General features: G+C 41.7%; 1 protein-coding gene across 1 annotated transcript in view; it reads left to right on the forward strand.

The window, feature by feature from the left end:
- The window catches only part of CNTNAP2 (contactin associated protein 2), a 2,382,269-nt gene that overhangs the window by 2,267,264 nt on the left and 90,766 nt on the right, over positions 1 to 24,239 (forward strand). Inside the window, exon 18 of the mRNA XM_060195676.1 lies at positions 19,681 to 19,917. Coding sequence (XP_060051659.1) covers positions 19,681 to 19,917 — 237 coding nt within the window. The remainder of the gene's footprint in view (positions 1 to 19,680; positions 19,918 to 24,239) is intronic.

Raw genomic sequence — 24,239 nt, forward strand, 5'->3', positions numbered from 1 at the left:
GTACCTCTCTTCCTCATGAAAATAAAATACTGGGAGTCGGGTAGTAGCTCAGCGGGGTAAACGCATGAAGCGCAAGGACTGGATTAAGGATCCCAGTTCGAGCCCCCGGGTCCCCACCTGCAGGGGAGTCATTTCACAAGCGGTGAAGCAGCTCTGCAGGTGTCTATCTTTCTCTCCCCCTCTCTGTCTTCCCCTCCTCTCTCCATTTCTCTCTATCCTAACAATGACGACATCAATAGCAACAACAATAATAACTAGCAACAGCAAAAAAAAAAAAAAAAAAAGCAAGGGCAACAAAAGAGAAAATAAATAAATATATTTTTTAAATATTAAGAAATAAAGGAGATTATATATAATCAATAAATATTCCTGGATGTTTAGGACAGGAGAGCTCACATCTGGCACTGTCCCAACTCAGAATGTCTTGTGTGTGTCCCACCTGACGTGTTCTGATCAATTGTCTGTGGTTATTCTCTCTCTACCCTCAGGCATGTCTAATCTCAGGGCCCTGGCAATTGGGTAGGATTCTGTACCTACAAAGTCACCATATGACTGGAGTTTTTCCCACAGTGGCCACCATTTTCGGACATGCTACCTAATTGGCTTACTGAGTAAGCACTGTTCCATTTTCCTCACCCTCTGCCAGATAATAAGTTCTGCAAGAGCAAAAAGCTCATAGCTCTTCCAGAATCTCTGGAAAATTCCTGGTTTGGAGGCACTAATTTCAAGTAGATATGAAGTATGTTGACAGGGATAAGAATAGATGGCATGCACAAATTCAATTTCCCAGGTGTGGGTGTGGGTGTTTTTCCTTCCTATGGTAAATGAGTGAGTGGTCTCTCAGAAAACATGGATAAATAGTTCTAGAAATAATAGTCAACCTATATCTGTGACCTTGGGAGAACTACGGCAGTTTCTAATGGAGGGGATAGGGACACAGAACTCTGGTGGTGGGAACAATGTGGAATTATACCCCTATTATCTTATGATTTTGTAAATCAATATTAAACCAATAATAAAATTTAAAAAGAAAAAGGTATTTTGAGAGGCATCTTATCTCCTGAGAAAACTATGATGCTTCAAGTTGGATGATAGTGTTTTTTGTTGTTGTTGTTGTTATTGTTTTTAGAATTCCTTTCTGCTCCTTACTTTTGCCCTTTTGGTTTAATGTAATACCCTGATTGTGTTGCCACCTGGATCTTTCTTGCATTTGATGGCTGTAGACCTCATTAAGGGAAGTGACTGCATCTTCATAATTAATCTCTAATTGCAGTACTCAAATATCATTTCACACAGAAGATGACTCACACATTAAACCCATGCTCTCTCCCCTGGGATAATCACCACAGGGCTGACTAATGTGCATAGAGGCCTCATCTGGCGGGGGGCTCCCTTCCGATGACAAAGTGTTGGTTTTTTTATACATATAATTTTTTAAAATATTTATTTATTCATTTTCCCTTATTGTTATTTCCCTTGTTGTTTTCATTGTTGTAGTTACTATTGTTGTTGTTATTGATGTTGTCATTGTTGGATAGGACAGAGAGAAATTGAGAGAGGATGGGGATACAGAGGGGGGAGAGAAAGACAGTCACCTGCAGACCTGCTTCACCGCCTGTGAAGCGACTCCCCTGCACGTGGGGAGCCGGGGGCTCGAACTGGGATCCTTATGCCGGTCCTTGTGCTTTGTGCCTCCTGCGCTTAACCTGCTGCGCTACCGCCTGACTCCCTTTTCTAATTAGTGGAGGTGAAGTAACATTTATGCTTGAAGGCCCACAATATAAACTTATGATATTGGTCACCAAGAAAATTCCTATAGAGCACGTACATCAAACTCGAATAAGTACAACAAGTTCTTTTGTAGAATATAAAAATCTGACCATCCAAGACAAAAGATTTCTCTTCCATATAACCAACTCAGTGAAAGAACTTTCTGGCTCACTGATCCAATTAATAAATCAGAGGCCATCTAATAAGAGAGAGAGAGAGAGAGAATAAATGTGTTTAGTTTGCCTTTAAAGAGAGAAATAGCACTCCACTGACCCAACTTAGAAATTAAGAAGAGGGAGTGCAGAACTTTATTTAACGAAGTCCACAAATACAAAATAGATGGTGGTCTTGCGTTAAGATCAGTTCGGAGAAAGGGGGAAAGAGCAGACAGCAGTGCAAAGAAAAATAAAGAAGGAGTGGGAGGAAGAGGAAAATGAGGGTGAGGAGATGGATAATGAGAAGTAGGAAAAATTGAGAGTGGCTAACTGGAATGGAGAGGGGGAGCGCTCATGATCACAGTGGGTGGGGGCTAAAATTATGGCCCAGCGTAATTTAGACCTGGAAAGAAACACAAATATCAGCTGCCCCCACTTCTTTATGTACTGAAGTTAAAACAGGTTGAGTGGCTGGATCAAAATGAAACAAACAAACAAAAACAGCTAACCCCAAATAGACAGTAGTAGCTTCTTAGGGCAGAGAGAGATATCTACTTAAAGAAAGACTGATGAAAAGTTTAGAAAGAACCGAGGCCAAGAAGAGTCAGACTGAGGCAATGAGACAGAAGAATCTGCCCCCTTTGGAGGTCCCACTGAAGAGACCTGTATACATAAATACCTAGGCAGGCGTACTTGTGTAGCTGTTGGCCTACATGAGAGGGTGACCATATGATCCAACTCCATTTATTCACTTTGCCAATTGACTTTTTTTTTTCATTTCCATTTGGTCATATTGGCATCTACTTAAATCTTTTCTTTTTTAATTTATTTATTTATTCCCTTTTGTTGCCCTTGTTGTTTTATTGTTGTAGTCATTATTATTATAGATGTCATCGTCATTGTTGGATAGGACAGAGAGAAATGGAGAGAGGAGGGGGAAGGCAGAGGGGAGAGAGAAAGATACACACCTGCAGACCTGCTTCACTGCTTGTCCAGCGACTCCCCTGCAGGTGGGGAGCCGGGGGCTTGAACCGGGATCCTTATGCTGGTCCTTGCTTTGCGTCACATGTGCTTAACCAGCTGCACTACCGCCCGACTCCCTACTTAAATCTTTTTTTTTTTTTATTTAAGAAAGGATTAATTAACAAAACTATAGTGTAGGAGGGGTACAATTCCACACAATTCCCACCACCCAATCTCCATGTCCCACCCCCTCCCCTGATAGCTTTCCCATTCTCTATCCCTCTGGGAGCATGGACCCAGGGTCATTGTGGGTTGCAGAAGGTAGAAGGTCTGGCTTCTGTAATTGCTTCCCCTCTGAACATGGATGTTGACTGGTCGGTCCATACTCCCAGTCTGCCTCTCTCTTTCCCTAGTAGGGTGTGACTCTGGGGAAGCGGAGCTCCAGGACATATTGGTGGGGTCTTCAGTCCAGGGAAGCCTGGCCAGCATCCTGATGACATCTGGAACCTGGTGACTGAAAAAAGAGTTAACATACAAAGCCAAACAAATTGTTGAGCAATCATGGACCCAAAGCTTGGAATAGTGGAGAGGAAGTGTTAGGGGGGTACTCATTGCAAACTCTAGTGTACTTCTGCTTTCAGGTATATATTTTGCAGTAGTTTACGGATACGTGTGAACATATGCTCTCTCTCACAGAAACTGGTGTATATCTAGGTTTTGGGACTTTGTTAGAAAGTGAACCACCTGAGATGGAATTAGAGTATACTATGAAAGGAAAGGTCTCACCCGAGTAACGAAGCTGAAGGGTTGTCATTCCACACGTGAAGTCTCTGGACACAGTCTAAAGTGAAGCATGTTGAGGTGGCAATCGTTGTGTTGGTTAGGTTGTGATCAGCAGATGCAATATTATTTGATATGGATTGGGAGAGGCATACAGGAAAGTGGGCCCTATCCAAGGGTTCCAGGACTGGGGGAAGTAGAGGCTCTATAGTGGAGATGTGAGGTTCCTGCTGTCTTAGGGTTCAGAAAGACAATGGATAGTTAATGTTATCATCACATTATTTGGTAGTTGGGTTAACTTTGAAAAGTCCTTTTGTTAGGGTTTGCTGGACAGTACCCAGTATCTTGTATATAGCTGTGCTATTGGATGCTTCTGATCTACTTGGTCTAGGCTTTTGAGAGAGTCCGCATATCAATTACACAGCCTATATATTGAAAAGATTCAGTTTGTGTTTTGAAAAACTTCTAAACATACAATTAATTTTCCCCCTCTCGTATTAATTAACTAGTGATTTATATGACTACATTTTACTAGGAGTGTACATAAACACCATTCCCACCACCAAAAGTCTGTGTCCCATCCCTCCCACCCACTCCCACACCCCACTGGCCCAGGAAGCCGCATGTCTACCCCTCACCACAGGGTTTTTACTTTGGTGCCCTACTTACAATTTGATCAGGTCCTGCTTTTAGTTTCCCTTTCAGATCTTCTTAGTCAACTTCTGTTGATGAGTGGGATCATCCCATACTCATCTTTATCTTTCTGACTTAGCTCACTTAACATAATTCCTTCTAGCTCTGTCCAAGATGGGTCAGAGAAGGTGGGTTCACTGTTCTTGATAGCTGCATAATATTCCATTGTGTATATATACCACAGCTTTCTCAGCCACTCATCTGTTGTTGGGCACCTGGGTTGCTTCCAGGTTTTAGCTATTATGAATTGTGCTGCTATGAACATAGGAGTACACACCTCTTTTTGGTTGGGTGTTAGGGAGTCCTTGGGGTATAACCCCAGGAGAGGAATTACTGGATCATATGGAAAGTCCATGTCTAGCCTTCTGAGAGTTTTCCAGACTGCTCTCCACAGAGGCTGGACCAATTTACATTCCCACCAGCAATGCAAAAGGGTTCCTCTGTCCCCACAACCTCTCCAGCATTTGTTGCTGCTGTCCTTTTTGATGTATGCCATTCTTACAGGAGTGAGGTGGTATCTTAGTGTTGTCTTAATTTGCATTTCTCTGACAACCAGTTACCTGGAGCAGTTTTTCATATGTTTGTTAGCCTTTTGGATCTCCTCTGAGGTGAATGTTTTATTCATATCCTCTGCTCATTTTTCAATGAGGTCATTTGCTTTTTTGGTGCTAAGTTTGCTGAGCTCTTTATATATTTTGGTGGTTAGTTTCTTGTCTGATGTATGGCATGTGAAGATCTTCTCCCATTCTGTGAGTAGTCTCTCTGTTTGTTTAATAGTTTCTTTGGATGTGCAGAAGCTTTTCAATTTGATGTAGTCCCATTGGTTTGTTTCTGCTTTAGTCTTCCTTGCAATTGGGTTTGATTCATCAAAGATGTCCTTGAGGTGTAGGTGGGTAACTGTTTTACCAATGTTTTCCTCTAAGTATTTGGTTGTTTCTGGTCTGACATCTAGGTCTTTGATCCATTTGGAGTTGATTTTTGTTTCTGGTGAGACAAAGTGGTTCAATTTCATTCTTCTGCATGGTACAACCCAGTTTTCCCAGCACCATTTATTAAAGAGATCCTCCTTTCCATTTAATCCTTTGGGCCCCCTTATCAGAGATTAGATGTCCATAGGTATGGATATTTATTTCTGGGCTTTCAATTCTGTTCCACTGGTCTGTGTGCCTATTTTTGTTCCAGTACCATGCTGTTTTGATGATGATGGCTTTATAATATAGTTTAAGGTCTGGGAGTGTGATGCCTCCATTTCTGTTTCTTTTCCTTAAGATGGTTTTGGCAATTCTAGGTGTTTTCAGGTTCCAGATAAATGATTGTAGTGTTTGTTCTATTCTCTTAAAGAAGCTTGGTGGAACTTTGATGGGTATTGCATTAAATTTGTATATGGCTCTGGGGAGAATATTCATCTTGATATTTATTCTTCCAATCCATGAGCATGGGATGTCTTTCCATTTCTTGGTATCAGTTTCTATTTCCTTGAGTAACGACGACTCATAGTTTTCAGTATACAAGTCTTTCTCTTCTTTGGTCAACTTTATTCCTAGGTATTTGATTGATTTTGCTGAAACAGTAAATAGGAGTGATTTCTGGATGTCTTCTTCAGATTTTGTGTTTGCATAAAGAAATGCCACTGATTTTTGTACATTGATTTTGTAGCCTGATACCTTGCTAGATTGCCTAATAACTTCCAGTAGTTTTCTGCTGGATTCTTTAGGTTTTTCTATGTATACTATCATATCATCTGCAAATAGTGAGAGCTTGACTTCTTCCCTGCCAATCTGTATTCCTTTGATTTCTTTCTCTTGCCTGATTGCTATGGCAACAACTTCCAATACTATGTTGAAGAGTAACGGTGACAGTGGACAGCCCTGTCTAGTCCCCGATCTGAGGGGGAATGCTTTCAGCTTCTATCCATTGAGTATGATGTTGGCTTTAGGTTTGCTATATATAGACTCCACTATCTTGAGGAATTTCCCATCTATTCCCATTTTTTGTAGAGTTTTGAGCATGAATGGCTGTTGGATTTTATCAAAGGCTTTCTCTGCATCTATTGAGATAATCATGTGGTTTTTGGCTTTGCTTTTATCGATGTGGTGAATGACATTGATTGACTTACGGATGTTGAACCAGCCTTGCATTCCTGGGATGAATCCCACTTGGTTGTGATGAACAATCTTTTTGATATGCTGCTGTATCTGGCTGGCCAAGATCTTGTTTAATATTTTGGCATCTATGTTCATCAGAGATATTGGTCTGTAGTTTTCCTTTTTTGTTCTGTCCCTATCAGCTTTTGGTATCAGGGTGATGTTGGCTTGATAGAAGGTGGAAGGGAGTATTCCTGTTTCTTCAATCTTATGGAAAAGCTTAAGAAGTATGGGTACTGTTTCCTGAAAGTTTTGTAAAATTCATTTGTGAAGCCATCTGGTCTAGGACTTTTGTTATTGGGGAGGTTCTTAATAATGGTTTCAATTTCTTTGTCTGTGATTGGTGCATTTAGATTTTGTAGTTCTTCTTGGTTCAGTTTTGGAAGGGCATATGCTTCTAGGAATTGTTCCATTTCTTCCAGATTCTCTAGCTCGGTGGCGTATAGTTCTTTATAGAAGTTTCACATGATTTTCTGGATTTCTGTGGTGTCAGTTGTGATTTCTCCTCCATTGTTTACAATTCTATTAATTACAGTCTTCTCTCTTTTTTGTTTGGTGAGTCTGGCTAGGGCTTTGTCAATTTTGTTTAGTCTTTCAAAGAACCAACATTTGGCTTCATTGATCTTTTGTATGGTTCTTTTATTTTCGATGTTGTTTATTTCTGCTCTAACTTTAATGATTTCTGTCCTTCTGGTTGCTTTAGGGTTCCTTTGTTCCTCTTCCTCTAAGTCCTTTAGGTGTGCAGAAAGGTCATTCATTTGAGCTTCTTCTTGGTGTTTAATATGTGATTGTATGGCTATAAGTTTCCCTCTCAGTACTGCTTTAGCTGTGTCCCAAATATTTTGATAGGTTGTGTCTTCGTTTTCATTTGTTTCCAGGAACATTTGAATTTCCTGCTTGAGTGAATCTCTGACCCAGTGGTTGTTAAGGAGTATGTTGTTTAGTTTCCAGATTCTGTGACTTTTAATAATTGTCTGTTTTTTTGTTAAATGTTAGTTTTACTCCACTGTGGTCTGAGAAGATACTTGGGATGATTTCAATGTTCTTGAATTTATTGATGCTGTCTTTGTGGCCTAACATGTGGTCTATCCTTGAGTATGTGTTATGTGGATTTGAAAAGAAGGTGTATTCCCGTTTTGGGGGGTGAATGACTCTGAAAATGTCCAAGAGGTCTAGTCTGTCAATCTCTTCATTCACTGCTCTTGTATCTTTGTTGGTTCTCTGCTTTGTTGATCTGTCAAAGTGTGAGAGTGGGGTATTGAAGTCTGCCACTATTATTGTATTACTATTGATGTATTTTTCAAATTTTTCAGTAAGTGCTTGACGTATTTAGATGGTCCCTCATTGGGTGCATAGATGTTAATGATTGTTAAGTCTTCTTGGCTGATTGATCCTCTAATCATTATGTAATGTCCTTGCCTATCTTTTATTACTTTATTTAATTTAAAATCTATCGTGTCTGAGCTGAGAATGGCTGTTCCTGCCCTTTTTTGTGGTCCGTTAGCCTGTATGATAGTTTTCCATCCTTTCACTTTAAGTCTGTGTTTATCTTGTTGTGACAGATGGGATTCTTGCAAGCAGCATATGGTTGGATTATGTTTTCTCATCCATCCCCCCATTCTGTGCCTTTTGATGGGTGAGTTTGAGCCATTGACATTTATTGATATTATGGGTTTAATGTATTGTAGTGTCATTGTTCAAAAAAAATTTTTTTTGTTTGTTTTCTCTGACATATTGCCTTATTATAGTGATGTTCTTCTTTATAAGAGGTCTTTTAGAACCTCTTTCAGGGCCAGTTTGGTGATGGTTGCCTCCTTTAACTGTTGTTTGTCTAAGAAGGTTTTGATCCCTCCATCTAGTTTGAATGAAAGTCTAGCAGGATATATTATCCTTGGTTGAAACCCTTTTTCATTCAGGGCTCGATAGATATCTTGCCATTCTCTTCTGGCTTTTAGAGTTTGAGTGGAGAAATCTGCAGATAATCTTATGGGTTTTCCCTTGTATGTGACTTTTTGTTTCTCTCTTGCAGCCTTTAGGATCCTTTCTTTATCCTTACTTCTTCTCATTGTGACTATGATGTGTCTTGGTGTCTTCAGGTCTGGGTTGATTCTGTTTGGGACTCTATGGGCCTCTTGAATCTTGATGTCCTTTCTGTTATTCAGGTCTGGGAAGTTTTCTTCTATTATTTCCTCTAGAATGTTTGCTTCCCCTTCCTCTCTTTCCTCCTCTGGCAGGCCAATTATATGAATGTTACTTCTTTTGAGATCATCCCATATGTCTCTGTTGTTGTTTTCAGTGTCTCTCCATCTCTTTTTAAGCTCTTTCACCTCTTTCTTAGTTTTCTCTAACTCATCCTCTGTCTGACTAATTCTGTTTTCTGCTTCTGTTAGTCTGCTTTCCCTTGCCTCAGCTTCTTTCTTCATTAGAACTATTTCAGCTTTCAGTTCTCTAATTGCCTCAAGATAGTCAGTATTTTCCTTGGGGGTCTCAACTGTTGTTTCCCTAATACTGCCATTCCTTTCCTCCAATGTTGTTTTCATTTCTGTGATTAATAAGTTTATTATTGCTTGCATACTTTTCTTACCTATGGTTACTTCTGGCTGATTTGTAGTTTCTTCTGGGCTCTTGTCTTCATTCATTGGAGTAGCAGTTTTATTTGTTTTTGATCTACCCATTTTTTTTTATTTATGTGTTTCTTTTTTTTTTATGCTGTTGTTCCTCAGCTGTTGTGTCTTGACAAGCAACACTGTACTAAATACCTTTATGACAATTGCACTCACCAACCTCAGGAATTACAGTAGCAACTGAAGCAAGTATTGAAGCAGTTTAATCATTACCAGTTAGCCAAACAATTTCTCCAGTCTGTGAAAAAATAGTAACCAAATCCCAGTGAAGAAGAAAGAGAAAAGAAAGAAGTGATAGCAAGAATAGACAGTTATGCAAATCTACTATCCACTGTATATTCTAGGGGTAACAAGAGGGGAAAGGGAACTAGAGCAGAGATACACACATAGAGAGTCCACTCAGTCAGATTTCTTCCCCAAAATAATTCACAAATTCAGAAAGGCAAAGAAGAAGGAAGGAAGAAGTGTATGACAAGATAAAAAAAAGAAAAAGAAAAAGGAGACTAGTGAGAGAAAAGGGAAAAGATAAGAAAAAGCTGTAATTAAAGAGCAGTGAAAGGAAAGGGTTTTTTTATTACTTTATTTTTAATTTAATTTAATTTAATTTTTTTAATTAGCTAGAAGGAGGAGGGAGGGGAGAGTCTGTAGAGGAGGTAGGAGTATGGAGACAAGTTCCTCCCACAATAGATAAGATGCCCACTACCCTAGCAATGAAAGATACCCTAAGAGTTAATTCTGATCAACCTAAACGGGGGGAAGATATATGCCTTTATATAATATTAATAATAAAATAGAGCAGGATAAAAAAAAAACAACCCTGTCCCAGATTACCTCAAACCTCATGATCAGAGGCAGCTGATTGTTAAGAATGAGAAAAAAAAAAAAAAAAACCTCAGGACTAGACAAGGATAGCTGAAATAGACAGTTATGCAAATCTACTATCCACTGTATATTCTAGGGGTAGCTAAAGGAGGAAGGGAAGTTGAGCAGAGACACTCGCAGTGAGAGTCCACACTGAGTCAGAATTCTTCCCCAAAATAATTCCCAAATGTGTATCAGTGAATTCAAAAAAGCACACTGTTTGGTGGTGTGGGGGCTGGGGCCTGTGGCTTTGGAAGCTGTAGGATTAAGGAAGAAATGATGACAAGAATGAGAAAAAGGAAAAAAAAGAAAGAGAGAGAGAAAAAAGAAAAAGATAAGAAAAAGAACAGTCATAAAAGAGTGGTAAAAGGAAAGAGTTATTTATTTATTTATTTATAATTATTTAATTAGCTATGCGGGGTGAGGTGGGGGGGGGGTTGGCTACTTAAAAAGAAAAAAGGCCAGAGGTTTCAGAAGGGTATAGACTTAGAATGAATGATACTCCCTGGTGGGACAGGAATTTGGTAAAGACAGAAGCTCAGAAGGGGAGCCTGCTAGAAGCTGGTCCCCAGGGACTGATTATGGGGGGGGGGGAAGGAGGTGTGCTTAAAAATTAAAGGGAGGGAGTCGGGCTGTAGCGCAGCAGGCTAAGCGCAGGTGGCGCAAAGCACAAGGACCCGCATAAGGATCCCGGTTCGAACCCCGGCTCCCCACCTGCAGGGGAGTCGCTTCACAGGCAGTGAAGCAGGTCTGCAGGTGTCTATCTTTCTCTCCTCCTCTCTGTCTTCCCCTCCCTCTCTCCATTTCTCTCTGTCCTATCCAACAACGACAACAACAATAATAACTACAACAATAAAACAACAAGGGCAACAAAAGGGAATAAATAAAATAAATATTAAAATATATATATTTAAAAAAAATTAAAAGGAAAAAAAAATTCCCCTTTTTTTCTACTCTATTTCTTAACCCAAATTAAGTTATAGTCACCTCCTTGGTGTCACTGCTAGGACCCCTTATTGTCTGGCCTACTAAAGGCAGAAAATCCTACCTTTTCCAGAAGATGTGGTCAGAGCTCAAGCCACTAGCAGCTTCTCAGTCCACCATCTTCTGGGAACCCCTTAAATCTTTTTAAAAAGAAAAATATCTCCTTGGAATCAGAAAGGTGGCTCAGTGGTAGAGTGCATGCCTTATGTGTGTGAGGTTTTGGGTTTCATTCCCAGCACTAAAACCAGAAAGATCAGCAAAGCCAAAACAAGTGTGGCTCTAGCAGTGACAGAATGGTACTTAGAGCTCCCTTTCCTTCATTAAAAATAATAATAATAATTAAACATGTTTTCAAATCCTCAACTATCACTGTCACCTATAAAATATTAATTATTTCCAAATTTAAAATAAATACTGGATAAATTAAAGATGAAAATATTTAAGTTGGGAGTCTGGCAGTAGCACAGCGGGTTAAGCACACGTGACACAAAGCACAAGGACTGGCATCAGGATCCCTGTTGGAGCCTGTAGGGGAGTCATTTCACAGGTGGTGAAGCAGGTCTGCAGGTGTCTATCTTTCTCTCCCCCTCTCTGTCTTCCCCTCCTCTCTCCATTTCTCTGTCCTATCCAACAATGATGACATCAACAATAATAACTACAACAATAGAACAACAAGGCCAACAAAAGAGAATAAAAATAAAATAAAATAAAAAATATTTAAGTCATTTTTTATTATTGATTTGACTATGAATGACAAGTCTGTGAGATAAGAGGTGTACAATTCCACACAATTCCCACCTCCAGAGTTTGCACCCCATCCCCTCCATTAGAAGCTTTCCTGTTCTTTATCCCTCTCTGGGAGTATGGGCCAAGGATCGTTATAGGGGAGCAGAAAACAGGAGGTCTGGCTTCTGTAATTGCTTCTCAGCTGGACATGGGCATTGACAGGTTAATCCACACCCCCAGCCTGTTTCTGTCTTTCCCTAGTAAGTCAGGGCTCTGGGGAGATGGGGTTCCAGGACATATTGGTGAGGTTGCCTGCCCAGGGAAGTCAGGTTGTTGTCATGGTATCATCTGCAACTTGGTGGCTGAAAAGCATCAAGATATAAAGCAGGAAAAACTTTTTAATAGTCAGGAAACCAAAGGTCAGAATAGAGCAGATAGGGTTTGGGTTCTCCATTTTGGGAAAAGTTAGAAAGTCTGTTTTTGGTTTAAGTCATTTTTTTTTATATTATTCTGACAATTTAATAGTAAAAAAGCAAGATTCTTATGTGTGAGGGTATATGCTTTCATACAGGAGATAATACAATAATGTCTACTGAATGATGTACATTAATTAAACTTTTTTAAAAATTTTTATTTATAAAATGGAAAACACTGACAAGACCATAGGATAAAAGGGGTACAATTCCCACCACCAGAAATCTATATCCCATCCCCTCCCTGACAGCTTTCCTAGTCTTTAACCCTGTGGGAGTATGGACCCAGGGTCATTATGGGGTACAGAAGGTGAAATGTCTGGCTTCTGTAATTGTTTCCCCGCTGAACATGGACATTGGCAGGTTGATCCATACTCCCAGCCTGTCTCTCTCTTGCCCTACTAGGGCAGGGTTCTGGGGAAGCAGGGCTCCAGGACACATTGGCGAGGTCATCTACCCACAGAAGTCCATTTGGCATCATGGTAGCATCTGGAACCGGGTGGCTAAAAAAGAGTTAACATATAAAGCCAAACAAATTGTTGACTAATTATGAACCTAAAGGCTGGAATATTGCAGATGAAGATTTGAGGTCTCTATTTTGGAAACAGCTAGTAGGTCTATTTTAGTTATATTCCAAAGAGCTCAGGATTTTACTAGTTTTTTCCTGAGCCTGACATCTGATATGCAGATGGATTCCCAAGTTATTATCTAGGGAAATGATGTCATAGATGGGAAAAGGACCAGAAAGCTGGGTCAGGGAAGAGAGTAGCTCCCAAATATGGGAAAAATATATAAATATTGTTGACTGTAAACCCCACCAATTTAATCTAATCTGGGGCCCATATTCAGCCTAGGAGCCTATGTAACCTCTGCATCCCAGTAGGTCTGAGCTCACATTCTGTGGTCATGAGTAGGAACGTTCCAGGATGCACCAACTTCAGGACCCATCTTCCTCAGTTGATAGATAGAGTATGTTATCCAGCCTCCCTTCAGAGGATGGAACAGTCTCTACCATTGTTGATCCACAATGAGGGCAAGGTCCTATGGGCCCACAAAGGGGTCCATTATGTTGTTACTGATGAAGATGACCATCAGTGGCGAGAGGGATCTGTTAGAGGTCTAGGCCCATCATGTCTCAGGACTCCCCATCTAGGGCCCCAGCTGATGGGGTGGCCTGCTAGTGACTAGAGTCATCATTAAAGTATGCCAGTCCCTTGCCCTTATTCAGCTTTGTCAATCCTTACTTTGATAAGGTTAGCTTTGGAGTGAGTGAGTGAAGTATAATAGGAAGTAGGTGAGGAGGGTATCTAAATATAAGTAGACACTATTTCATTATGAACTTTAAGGTATCTTTTTAGGTCTTTCTACTTGCTTGCTTCATTTATTGGCTCACTGCAAACTAGTGTGTACTTGTGCTTTCACGTATATTTTTTGCGGTAATTTATTGATACATGTGTACATATGACCTATATCATGGGAGCTGGTCTGTATCTAGGTTTGGGGACTTTATTAGGAAGTGAACCACCTGAAATGAAATTAAGGAGTCTTAATGAGAAAGGAAAAGTCTCATCTGAGTAATGAGGCTGAAGAATTGACATTCCACGCCTGACATCTCTGGATACATTCCGAAATGAAGCATGCCGAAGTGATACTCATTGCGTTGATTAGATTGGGATCAACAGATGCAGTATCATTTGGTAGAATTGAGAGAAGCATGCAGGAAAGTGAGCCCCACCCTAGAGTCCAGGACTGGGAGAAATATGGGCTTTATAGAGGAAGCGGGAAGTTCCTGCTGTCTTATGGTTTTAGAAGTCAATAGATAGTTCTTCTTCTTCTAGCGTTTGCCCTTCTTCCGTAGCCAGTCAACAGCGTCAGGTTGAGCCTGATGTAAAGTTTCGAGACCTCCTTTGAATCTGGAAAGGTGGCAGTCGTTGACTCTGTGGGTCATAGTCTGTCTGGAGCCGCAGGGGCAGTTCGGGTCGTCTCTGGCTCCCCAGCGATGGAACATAGTGGCGCACCGGCCATGGCCTGTTCGATAGCGATTGAGGACGGCCCAATCATAACGTGCTAGGTCAAAGCCGGGTTGACGCTTGCAGGGGTCTGTGATGAGGTGTTTGTTCTTTACCTCAGCTGACTGCCAACTCTGTTTCCAAGAGACTGGAACAGAGAAGTTCAGTGTAGGCGTAGGGGACCAGATTGGGTGACGAGACGTCAAGCGTTGGACAGGGTGGGCAAAGATATCCGCGTATATTTATAGTTATTGCTATCATCAAATTATTTGGTAATTGGGTTAACTTTGAAAATCCCATTGTTAGGATTTGCTGTATCATACAGGACCTCACCATAATTACTGTCCTTTGACGTTATTTGTATATAGCTGTATCTTATAAAGTAATGCCAGCGGTTGCTTCTGTTCTCCCTGCTCCAAGCTTTTAGGAGAGTCAGCATTTCTAAGAACAAGTCATGATTAGAAATGTATTAACAATTTGAGCCCACTGTTAAAATTCAGTCTGCTTACCAATTTGAAGTCTTAAGTGCTTAGGCTGAAGGAACATATACTCAGCCTATGGTCTAAGTCATTTTTTTTAAATTTGTGATGAATAGTGATTTATAGGTTCATAAGACTACAGGGTATAGTTCCACACCAGACCTACCACTAAAGCTTCATGCTCCCACCATCCCACGGATAGTCCATAGTTCTCACAAAAACTAAGGAACAGTTTACTTATTTTTGTTTTATTTTTATTTGCTGTTTGTATGTATGTGTTTACTTTTTGTAAAAAATACTATTAGATGTATTTACTTATTTTTTATCTTTTTCTTTATCGGTGGATTAATGATCTATAGTCCACAGTGAAATACTGTAGTTGGTACACGTGTATGTGTTTTCCGTATAGCAGTCTAACCCTCCACCTAGATCCTCCTCTGCCAGCAAGTTCTAGGACATGAACTCTTACTCCGCCCCACCCCAGAGTCCTTTATTTTGGTGCAATACACCAACTCCAGTCCAAGTTCTGCTTTGTGTTTTCCTTTCTGTTTTTATTTTTCAACAACTCCTGTTGCTGTGTGTTTTTGCAAGTTCATGTGTTTCAGTTCTCTTGATTCCACAGATGAGTGAAGCCATACAGAAGCTGTTTTTCATAAAGATTAAAATATTAGGAGTAAAATAAAAAACATGCTAGGAGAAAACACAGTGTGTGGCTTTTTTGTGTTCGAGAAAGTCTTCACATGTCTCATGTCAAAAGTAGCAACCATGCAAATATGATGTATAGGTGTGATTACATATACATCTAAAGTTTTCTCTTTTTTTAACTTTAATTATTTGACAGAGACAGCCAGAAATTGAGAGAGAAGGGGATGATACAGAAAGAGAGAGACAGAGACACAAGGAGGGTGCAGCCCTGCTTCACCATTTTCAAAGCTTTCTCCCTGGCTCGAACCCAGGTCCTTGTGCATTATAACATATGCACTCAACCAGGTGTGCTCCCCCCCGACCCCCCATTCAAAGCTTTCTTAGGGAGAGATAAGCATCATAGGTTGGCCAACAGACACAAACTGGAAGAATTTCATTGTCAAATGTATAATAAAGAGTTTTTCAAAATCCACATTTAGTTATAAGCAATGATAAATATCTTCTCTCCCATTCCACCCTCACTAAAAAGAGAGGGGAAAAAAACATAAAGCCCACTGGGAAAGTGGTTCAGTATATAGAGTGCAGGACTTGCAAGAATGGTGTCCAGGATTGAACCCCAACACCACATATGCCAGACAGATGTTTTCTCTATCATCTATCTATCATCCATCTATCTATCTATTTATCCATCCATCTATTGTCTATCTTTCTCTCTCTGTCTCATTAAAGTAAATGTGCCTTTAAAATAAGCAGAGTGGAGAAAACCTAAAATTATTCACTTTACATTATTCAAAGTAAACAAGTGAAAGCACTAAGCTCTCTTTCCCCCCAACCCTAGAAATTCAAAAAGCTGATACCCTGTGTTAAATTGCTGTGGAGAAGGACACACTCTCTTTCTTGACAGGTGAAATGCAAATGAACAAGTATTTTGATAAAAGAAAAACATTCCAAATGCCTTTAAAATACGTATTTCTTTGTTCCCAACATTTATACTTCTAAGAATTAATTCTAGGGGGAAAAAAACTGGACACACAGGCAAGGATTTCTACAAGTATATTTATAATCGTATCACATGAAATGGAAATTGGAATGAGTTTAAAAGGCCAGAAGTAGTGAAATGCAAAGCAAATTATGTACATGGGCAGGATGGGTTACCTTGTGGATATTAAACAAGTTGTTTGAGTTGTATATTTATTGATTTGTGGCTTCCAGGATGTGGTATGATATACTAGGTGCAAAGTTCAAATTTCAAAATGAAATGTCTATTGTGTCTTCCTTTGTTTTAGTTGTTTGTATATATGTGTGTTCACAATTAAAAGAGCAAAAAGCTACTTGCTCAGAATATAACCATATCTGAAGTGTTACAGATTTCTCATTTTGTTTTTCATGTTCATACTTTAGTGTTTGCACAATGAAAAACTACTACTTTCATAATCCAAGAAAAAGAGAAATTTCTTTTTTTTTTAAAAAAAAAAAAGCAATGATCTTAAAATTTCAGTGTAATTTTGTAGACTACAACTACCTTAATTGAGTCATGATGGAAATTCCAATAGCTAGGCAGTAATTTCACTAAAGACCCTTTGGAAAGTCCTTATTGCAAGAACAGAAGCCAGAGTCGCTAAAATAGTAGCAGAGCCAGATTGAAATGTTGATACGCTGAGTGACTAATGGAGAGAAATGGTTCCAAATTACAGCACAGGCCCCAGATGACGAGCAGACTGAGCAGAGGGGAACCCTTCAGAGTGACGGCTCTTATACCCCCTCACCTTGGTCATGAAAGACACTGACGCCTCTCAATGAGTCCTCAGTTAAATGTGTCTGGAATATTCCAGATACAGGTGACTCAGTGGATAAATAACATGCCTTTCTAAAAACTCTATTTTTATTTATTCTGTTATTGGATAGAGACAGGGATAAATTCAGAGGGAAGGGGAAAGAATGAGAGAAAGAGTCAGTGAGACACCTGCAGTTGCTTCACCACTTTCCCCCTCCAGGTAGGGACCAGGGGCTTGAACATGGATCCTTGTGTATTGTAGTATGAGTGTTTAACCAGGTACAGCACCACCTGGACCCTTAAAGAGCATGCCTTTCTATGTGTGAGACCACATAGGAGCACCATGAACAGCACCCGGGCATTCTGGATGGTGGAGTGATGCTTTCTGCTCGCTCTCTCTCTCCCTCTCCCTCTCCCTCTCCCTCTCCCTCTCCATCACTCCTCTCTAAGAAAATACAGAACAGAAGTTGGGCTTGGAAGATCATCTAGTAGTCTGGCAGGCCTAAGGTCCTAGGTTCACTCCTGGGCACCATATTAAAAATAATAATAAAATAATAATAATAATAATAATAAACCAGTGTTTTATTTAAAAAGGATCATCTACTGCTGGGCTAGCATGGGGTGCCTCTTCCCAGGCGCGTATTCTCTGTGTTGGAGAGAACACAACTGGAGCCAGCCTGGACTACTATTCACTCAGTGACTCAGGAGAGATGACTCATGAACGGAGTGGTGGAGTGGCAATGCAGTGTCTTTATTGATCAGAGAGCCAACGCTTTTAAACAGTAGACCTGGAAGTGGCAAGTAGGAAACGGAAATGTCTAGGAAGTGGGTAGAGAAAGGCAAAAGTTGACTGGAAAGGTAGGAACTTCCTTAGCAACTGTTGCGAGGGTTTTAACTGGTAGGATTAATATTAGCCTGCAGGCAGGGAGGGTTTCGAGGTAGAAAGAAGATAGATCAAAAAAATGGAATGGGTGGGAATCTCTCAGGCAAAACAATGATTATATAGATAAGCCATAGTGTCAGGAATGCAGGGTGCTTTGTGAGACACCTCACAATTACCCAACATCCCCCCCTTTTTATCTAATGGCCATAATATCAGCAGTAGTGCTCTGACTTTCTCTCTCTCTCTCATGAAATTATGTTTGTGTGTATATGGACAGATCATATAAAATTAAGAGGAAGGTTGGAAGCCAGGTGGTAACTCATCCTGTTGAGCTCACAATGTGAGCTTGCACAATGTTACAATGTGCAAGGATCCAGGTTCAAGTCCCCAGTCCCCACCTGCAGAGGGGAAACCTCACGAGTGGTGAAGCAGGTCTGCAAGTGTCTCTCTCTTCCTCTCCTCCCTGTCCCTTTTTTATTATTTTATTTATAAAAAGGAAACACTGACAGAACCATAGTATAAGAGGGGTACAACTCCACACAATTCCCACCACCAGAACTCCGTATCCCATCCCCTCCCCTGATAGCTTTCCTATTCTTTATCCCTCTGGGAGGATGGACTCAGGGTCATTGTGGAATGCAGAAGGTGGAAGGTCTGGCTTCTGTAATTGCTTCCCCGCTGAACATGGGTGTTGACAGGTCGATCCATACTCCCAGCTTGCCTCTCTCTTCCCTAGTGGGGCTGGGCTCTGGGGAAGTGGGGCTCCAGGACACATTGGTGGGGTTGTCTGTCCAGGGAAGTCTGTTTGGCATCATGATAGCATCTGGAATCTGGTGGCTGAAAAGAGATTTAACATACAAAGCCAAACAAGTTGTTGACTAATCATGAACCTAAAGCCTGGGTAGTGCAGATGAAGAGTTTTGTAGATAGCTAGTCGTTATATTTCAATTATATTCCAAAGGATCTGTGGCTATATTAGTTTTTTTTTTTTCCCTGAGCCGGGAATCTGATATGCAAGTGGACCCAAGTTATTGTCTGAGGAGATCATCTCATGGCTGGAAAAAGGACCAGGAAGCTGGAAATGGGAAGAGAATCGCTCCCTAATATGGGAAAGGGGTATAAATATTGTTGACTGTAAACCCCGTAGCCGTAATATGGGGCCCATATTCAGCACATGAGCCTTGTAGCCTCTGCATCCCTGTAGGTCTGAGCTTACTCCCTGTCCCCTTTTTTATCTCTTCCCTCTCAATTTTTCTGTATCTCTATTCAATAAACAGTAAATAAAATATATTTTAGAAGGAAGGAAGGAAGGAAGGAAGGAAGGAGGGAGGGAGGGAGGGAGGGAGGGAGGAAGGAAGGAAGGAAGGAAGGAAGGAGGAAGGAGGAAGGAAGGAAGGAAGCTGGGTGGTGACTCACCTGGTTGAGCACACATGTTACAAGGCACAGGGAGCCAGGGTTCAAGCCCCCAGCCCTCCCTGCAGACGGGACGCTTCATGAGTGGCAAAGCAGTGCTGCAGACGCTTCTCTCTCTTTCCTACTTCTTCTCCCTTTTTTGTCTCACCCATCCCTCAATTTCTCTGTCTCTATCCAACAAATAAACTTCGTCTTAAAAGGGAGGAAGAAAGGAATCAATGGAGGCAGGAAGGAGGAGAAGCTAGCCACACTGGGCTAGGAGCTGGGTCACTGCTCTGAGCGCCATGTCTTTGCTCCTCTCCAGGTGGTGCTGGCGGCCAGCAGGGCTTTCTGGGCTGCATTCGCTCCCTGAGGATGAACGGGGTCACCCTGGACTTGGAGGAAAGGGCAAAGGTCACGTCTGGCTTCAAGTCGGGGTGCTCGGGCCACTGCACCAGCTATGGAAGCAACTGCGAGAACGGAGGCAAGTGCGTGGAGAAATACCACGGCTACTCCTGCGACTGCTCCCACACGGCCTACGACGGCACCTTCTGCAACAAAGGTGAGCCGCCCCGGGTGCTGCAGGGTCCAGAACATCTGTGCAGGGACTGGCCTCCTGTCTACAGAAAGCAGACTAACGAGGGGGGCGGGGGCAGGTGTTCCTGATTCCTCTGCCCTCTCACGGAGGAGCATTCCAGAGCATTCCAGGCCTGGAGATAAGGCTCAAAATTGGTCTTGTTGATGAAGATGATGATGATGATTATGATGATAAGGACTATTTTATTAGTCGTTTAATCTTGATTTATAAAATTATAAGAAAATATCAGTATAATTCCATACCATTCCCACCACCAGAGCTGTGTGTGCCCATCTCCCCCATTAGAAACTGCAGGAGGAGGGAGTCGGGCGGTAGCGCAGCGGGTTAAGTGCAGGTGGCGCAAAGCGCAAGGACCAGTGGCTCAAGGATCCCGGTTCGAGCCCCTCGGGTCCCCACCTGCAGGAGAGTAGCTTCACAGGCGGTGAAGCGGCTTTGCAGGTGTCTGTCTTTCTCTCTTCCTCTCTGTCTTCCCATCCTCTCTCCATTTCTCTCTGTCCTGTCCAACAACGGCATAAATAACAACAGTAATAACTACAACAACAATAAAAAAATAAGGGCAACAAAAGGGAAAATAAATAAATATTAAAAAAAAAAAAAAGAAGAAGAAACTGCAGGAATTTGACCAAGGGCACGGGTACGGACTGGCTTTATGACTATCTCTCTATCTACATATCTGTATCTATGTCCACATTGGCCTTTTTTTTTTTCCTATGATCCTGCCTGCACTTTCTTTTGAAGTCACACCTTCACCTCTTACTATCTTTGAGGGGTTTTTGTTTGGTTTTTTTTGTTGTTGTTGTTTTAGGGTGTTTTCTTTTTTTTTTTCCTCTTCTCTCTCTTAGGTAAGAAAAATAGTGCCTGGCTTCCTCTAGTGTTTTCCAGATTCACTTCCTTTTCAGTAATGGCATAAAAACAAGATTCCTGGTGACAGACACTTAGGGTCCTGGTGGAATTGCCATTCAGAACCCTCTAATCATCTTTCCCTGTCATTTGCCCCTCTGGGAGTATGGACCAAAGACGTTTATGGGGAGCAGAAGGTGGGAGTCACGGCTTCCGTAATTGCTTCTCCATTGGACTCAGACATTGGCAGATGGCTCTGTCCCCCAAGCCTGTCTCTAGCTTTCCCTAGTGGAGTAGGGCTCTGGGAAGATGAGGTTTGGGGACACACTGGTGAGGTTATCTGCCCAGGGAGTTGATGAACAAGAAATGTTAAGGGTGATGCTGAGCCTCCTTCCTTCCCTGCCTCATTCCCATTAAGCCATGTCCCAGTAAGGGCATTACTGAGCAAAATGTCACTTCCCACCTTGATGTCAACAAAGTCAATCTCCTGGAAGGGGATTCCAGCTGCATGCCCCACCCCCCAGGAAGTCAGAAAGGGGTAAGATAGTATCTCCCAGAGAAGGGCTGGTTGGGGGTGTGGGGTGCTGGTCAGGCAGGAAAGCTCAGGGGTCTCCACTCCATATACACCCTTCATTGCTAAGATGCTGCATTTAGTGAAATGAGGAAGGATTCTGGCCAGTCATCTCCTCTGTTAGTAACATCTTTAGGTGATTCCTTGGGGTGTGGGCATCATAGTTCAGTAGTATTCCATTCTGTATATATTCCCTAACTTTCTCAACCCCTCATCTGTTGTTGGACACCTGGGTTGCTTCCAGGTTTGGACTATTACAAATTATGCTGCTATGAACATAGGTGTACACAGACCTTTTTTAAGGTTGGGTTCCTTAGGATCTATCCCCAGGAGAGGAATTGCAGGGTCCTAGGGTAAGTCCACTTCCAGCCTTCTGAGGATTCTCCAGACTGCTCTCCACGGGGGCTGGATCAGTTGACATTCAGCAGTGCAGGAGGGACCCTTAGGCCCCACAACCTCTCCAGCATTTGTTGTTGATGTGTGACATTCTCACAGAGGTGCAGAACTCATACTTTAGTCTCAACTCCCTTCCCTTTTTGCTCGTGATTTTGTTTTTTTGCTTTCAATCATGTTGTTCTCCAATCCTTTCCTAAAAATCTTAAATGCCATATGCCTGGTTGGCATCATTTCAGCTCCTTCTGTTTCTTCCTGGCTCAGGGCAAGGTGCAAGCAACAAAGTAACTCATGGCTTGTTGTTTTAGAGCAGGGTTGAAGCCTTGGGGGGAATTAATCAAAAATATTGTAAACAAGTGGGAGAGGAAAAGAAAAGAAATCTTGGAACTATTCATCTGAGATTCCCATTTCTATATGAAACGTGTTAAGCTCTTTGCAACAATAATCTTTCCCCGCGCCCCCCCCCCCCCACACACACTTCCCCTCAAACCTTCCTACGTAGTCTTGATCTCAACTTGAAGGAGAATTTCACACCAGCAGGAAAGAGATGGTTTCCACAGACTTCATTTCCAGTTGGAACAGAAAGTTTTCTAGATTTAGAGGAAGGACTTGTGAAAATACCAGTAGCATCCTTTTCCCTTTTCCTCTTAGATTGTTATTCGGGAAAGGAAAATATCACTTCTTAGATCTTCAGACCTTAGGATGTAACTTGTGGATATCATGAACACATAAAATTTGCTTATCTTCTTTAATTTAAAAAAAAAAAGACAAAAAGAGGACAAAAGTAAAAGAACATGCACAAAAGTCCACAGAGATTTAGTGATGAAAGAAATCATTTTCGGGTTACTCTCAAAAGCTCGAAGCTGCAAAAGTAGCCATGGGTAAGCGACTTCATTTTGTGATTTCCTGGTGATAGATAGCATTCCCACTCATCTGTTTCCTAGGGACTCCAGGTGTGAAGGAAGATCTATTCATAAGCATTTCTAGAGCAAGGAATTCAAAATTTCAGCACATAAAAGCAAACTGTTTTTTCTTTTGAATAAGTGATGTAAAAGAGTTGTACTTTTTTTTTTTTAGTTTCAGAGGTAAGATTTCACAACTATGCATGGTAAGTGTTGTCCACCCCATACCCTCCACACCAGAGCTCTATGCCCTGCCACCCCCTCCATAACTACACAAAGTCCAAGAGAGGGGTTGGGTGCCACTGTTGGGAAATTCATCTGTCAGCTGCTTTGTTCCCCATGTGAGAAAATCATCCAGTGGTTGTCCATCTCTCCTTTCACTGGGCATAAACATCTGCAGTCCCATCCGCTTTGTTCAAATGATATAGTCTCAGCCTTTTTGTTGCAGAATGCTGTCCTTTTGAAGATATGTTCCATAACTTCTTTATCCAGTCACCTTGGGCATTTAGCTTACTTCCCTAGTTTTGAATATTGTGAATAATGCATCTGTGAACATAGAGGCTCATATATGTTTTGAATTTGTTTTTCCATGTCCTATGGATATATATATTCATTCACCGGGTTTATTTCTGGGACTCAGTGCCTGCACTACAAATCCACTGCTCCCAGTGGCCATTTTTTCCATATTTTTTCCCTTTCTTTTTTTTTTATTTAAGAAAGGATTAATTAACAAAGCCATAGGGTAGGAGGGGTACAACTCCACACAATTCCCACCACCCAATCTCCATATCCCACCCCCTCCCCTGATAGCTTTCGCATTTTCCATCCCTCTGGGAGCATGGACCCAGGGTCATTGTGGGTTGCAGAAGGTGGAAGGTCTGGCTTCTGTAATTGCTTCCCCACTGAACATGGGCGTTGACTGGTCGGTCCATACTCCCAGTCTGCCTCTCCCTTTCCCTAGTAGGCTGTGTCTCTGGGAAGCTGAGCTCCAGGACACATTGGTGGGGTCTTCAATCCAGGAAAGCCTGGCCAGCATCCTGATGGCATCTGGAACCTGGTGACTGAAAAGAGAGTTAACATACGAAGCCAAACCCTTTCTATTTTTTATTTGATGGGACAGAGAGAAATTGAGAAGAGGGGGGAATAGAGAGGGGGAGAGAAAGACAGAAACCTGCTTCACTGCTCAGGAAGCTTCCGCTCCTGCAGATGGGGAGTCGGGGGCCCTGAACCCGGATCCTTGAGCATGGTGACATGTGCGCTTGAGGACTCACCGTGCCGTTTCTATAGGAACTGTGCCAATTTGCATCCCCACCAGTAGTGTGTCAGGGCTCCTTCCTCTCCACGCCCTTCCCAGCACTTGCCATCTCTGGACTGGTCAGTCTCACAAGTGTGAGGGGTTCCCTCATTGTGGTCCTAATTTGTGTTTTCCTAAAGATGACTGATACGGAGCATGTGAATGTCTTCATCGCAGAATTGTCGATTCAGATCTTAGCCCACTCTGTTTTACTGGGTTGTTTGTTTTCGTTGCTGACCTATTTGATTAACTTATGATTTTTTAAAATAAATCTCTGTGCTGCTTT

Source organism: Erinaceus europaeus, chromosome 8 (genome assembly GCF_950295315.1).
Source record: "Erinaceus europaeus chromosome 8, mEriEur2.1, whole genome shotgun sequence".
Lineage (NCBI taxonomy): Eukaryota > Metazoa > Chordata > Mammalia > Eulipotyphla > Erinaceidae > Erinaceus > Erinaceus europaeus.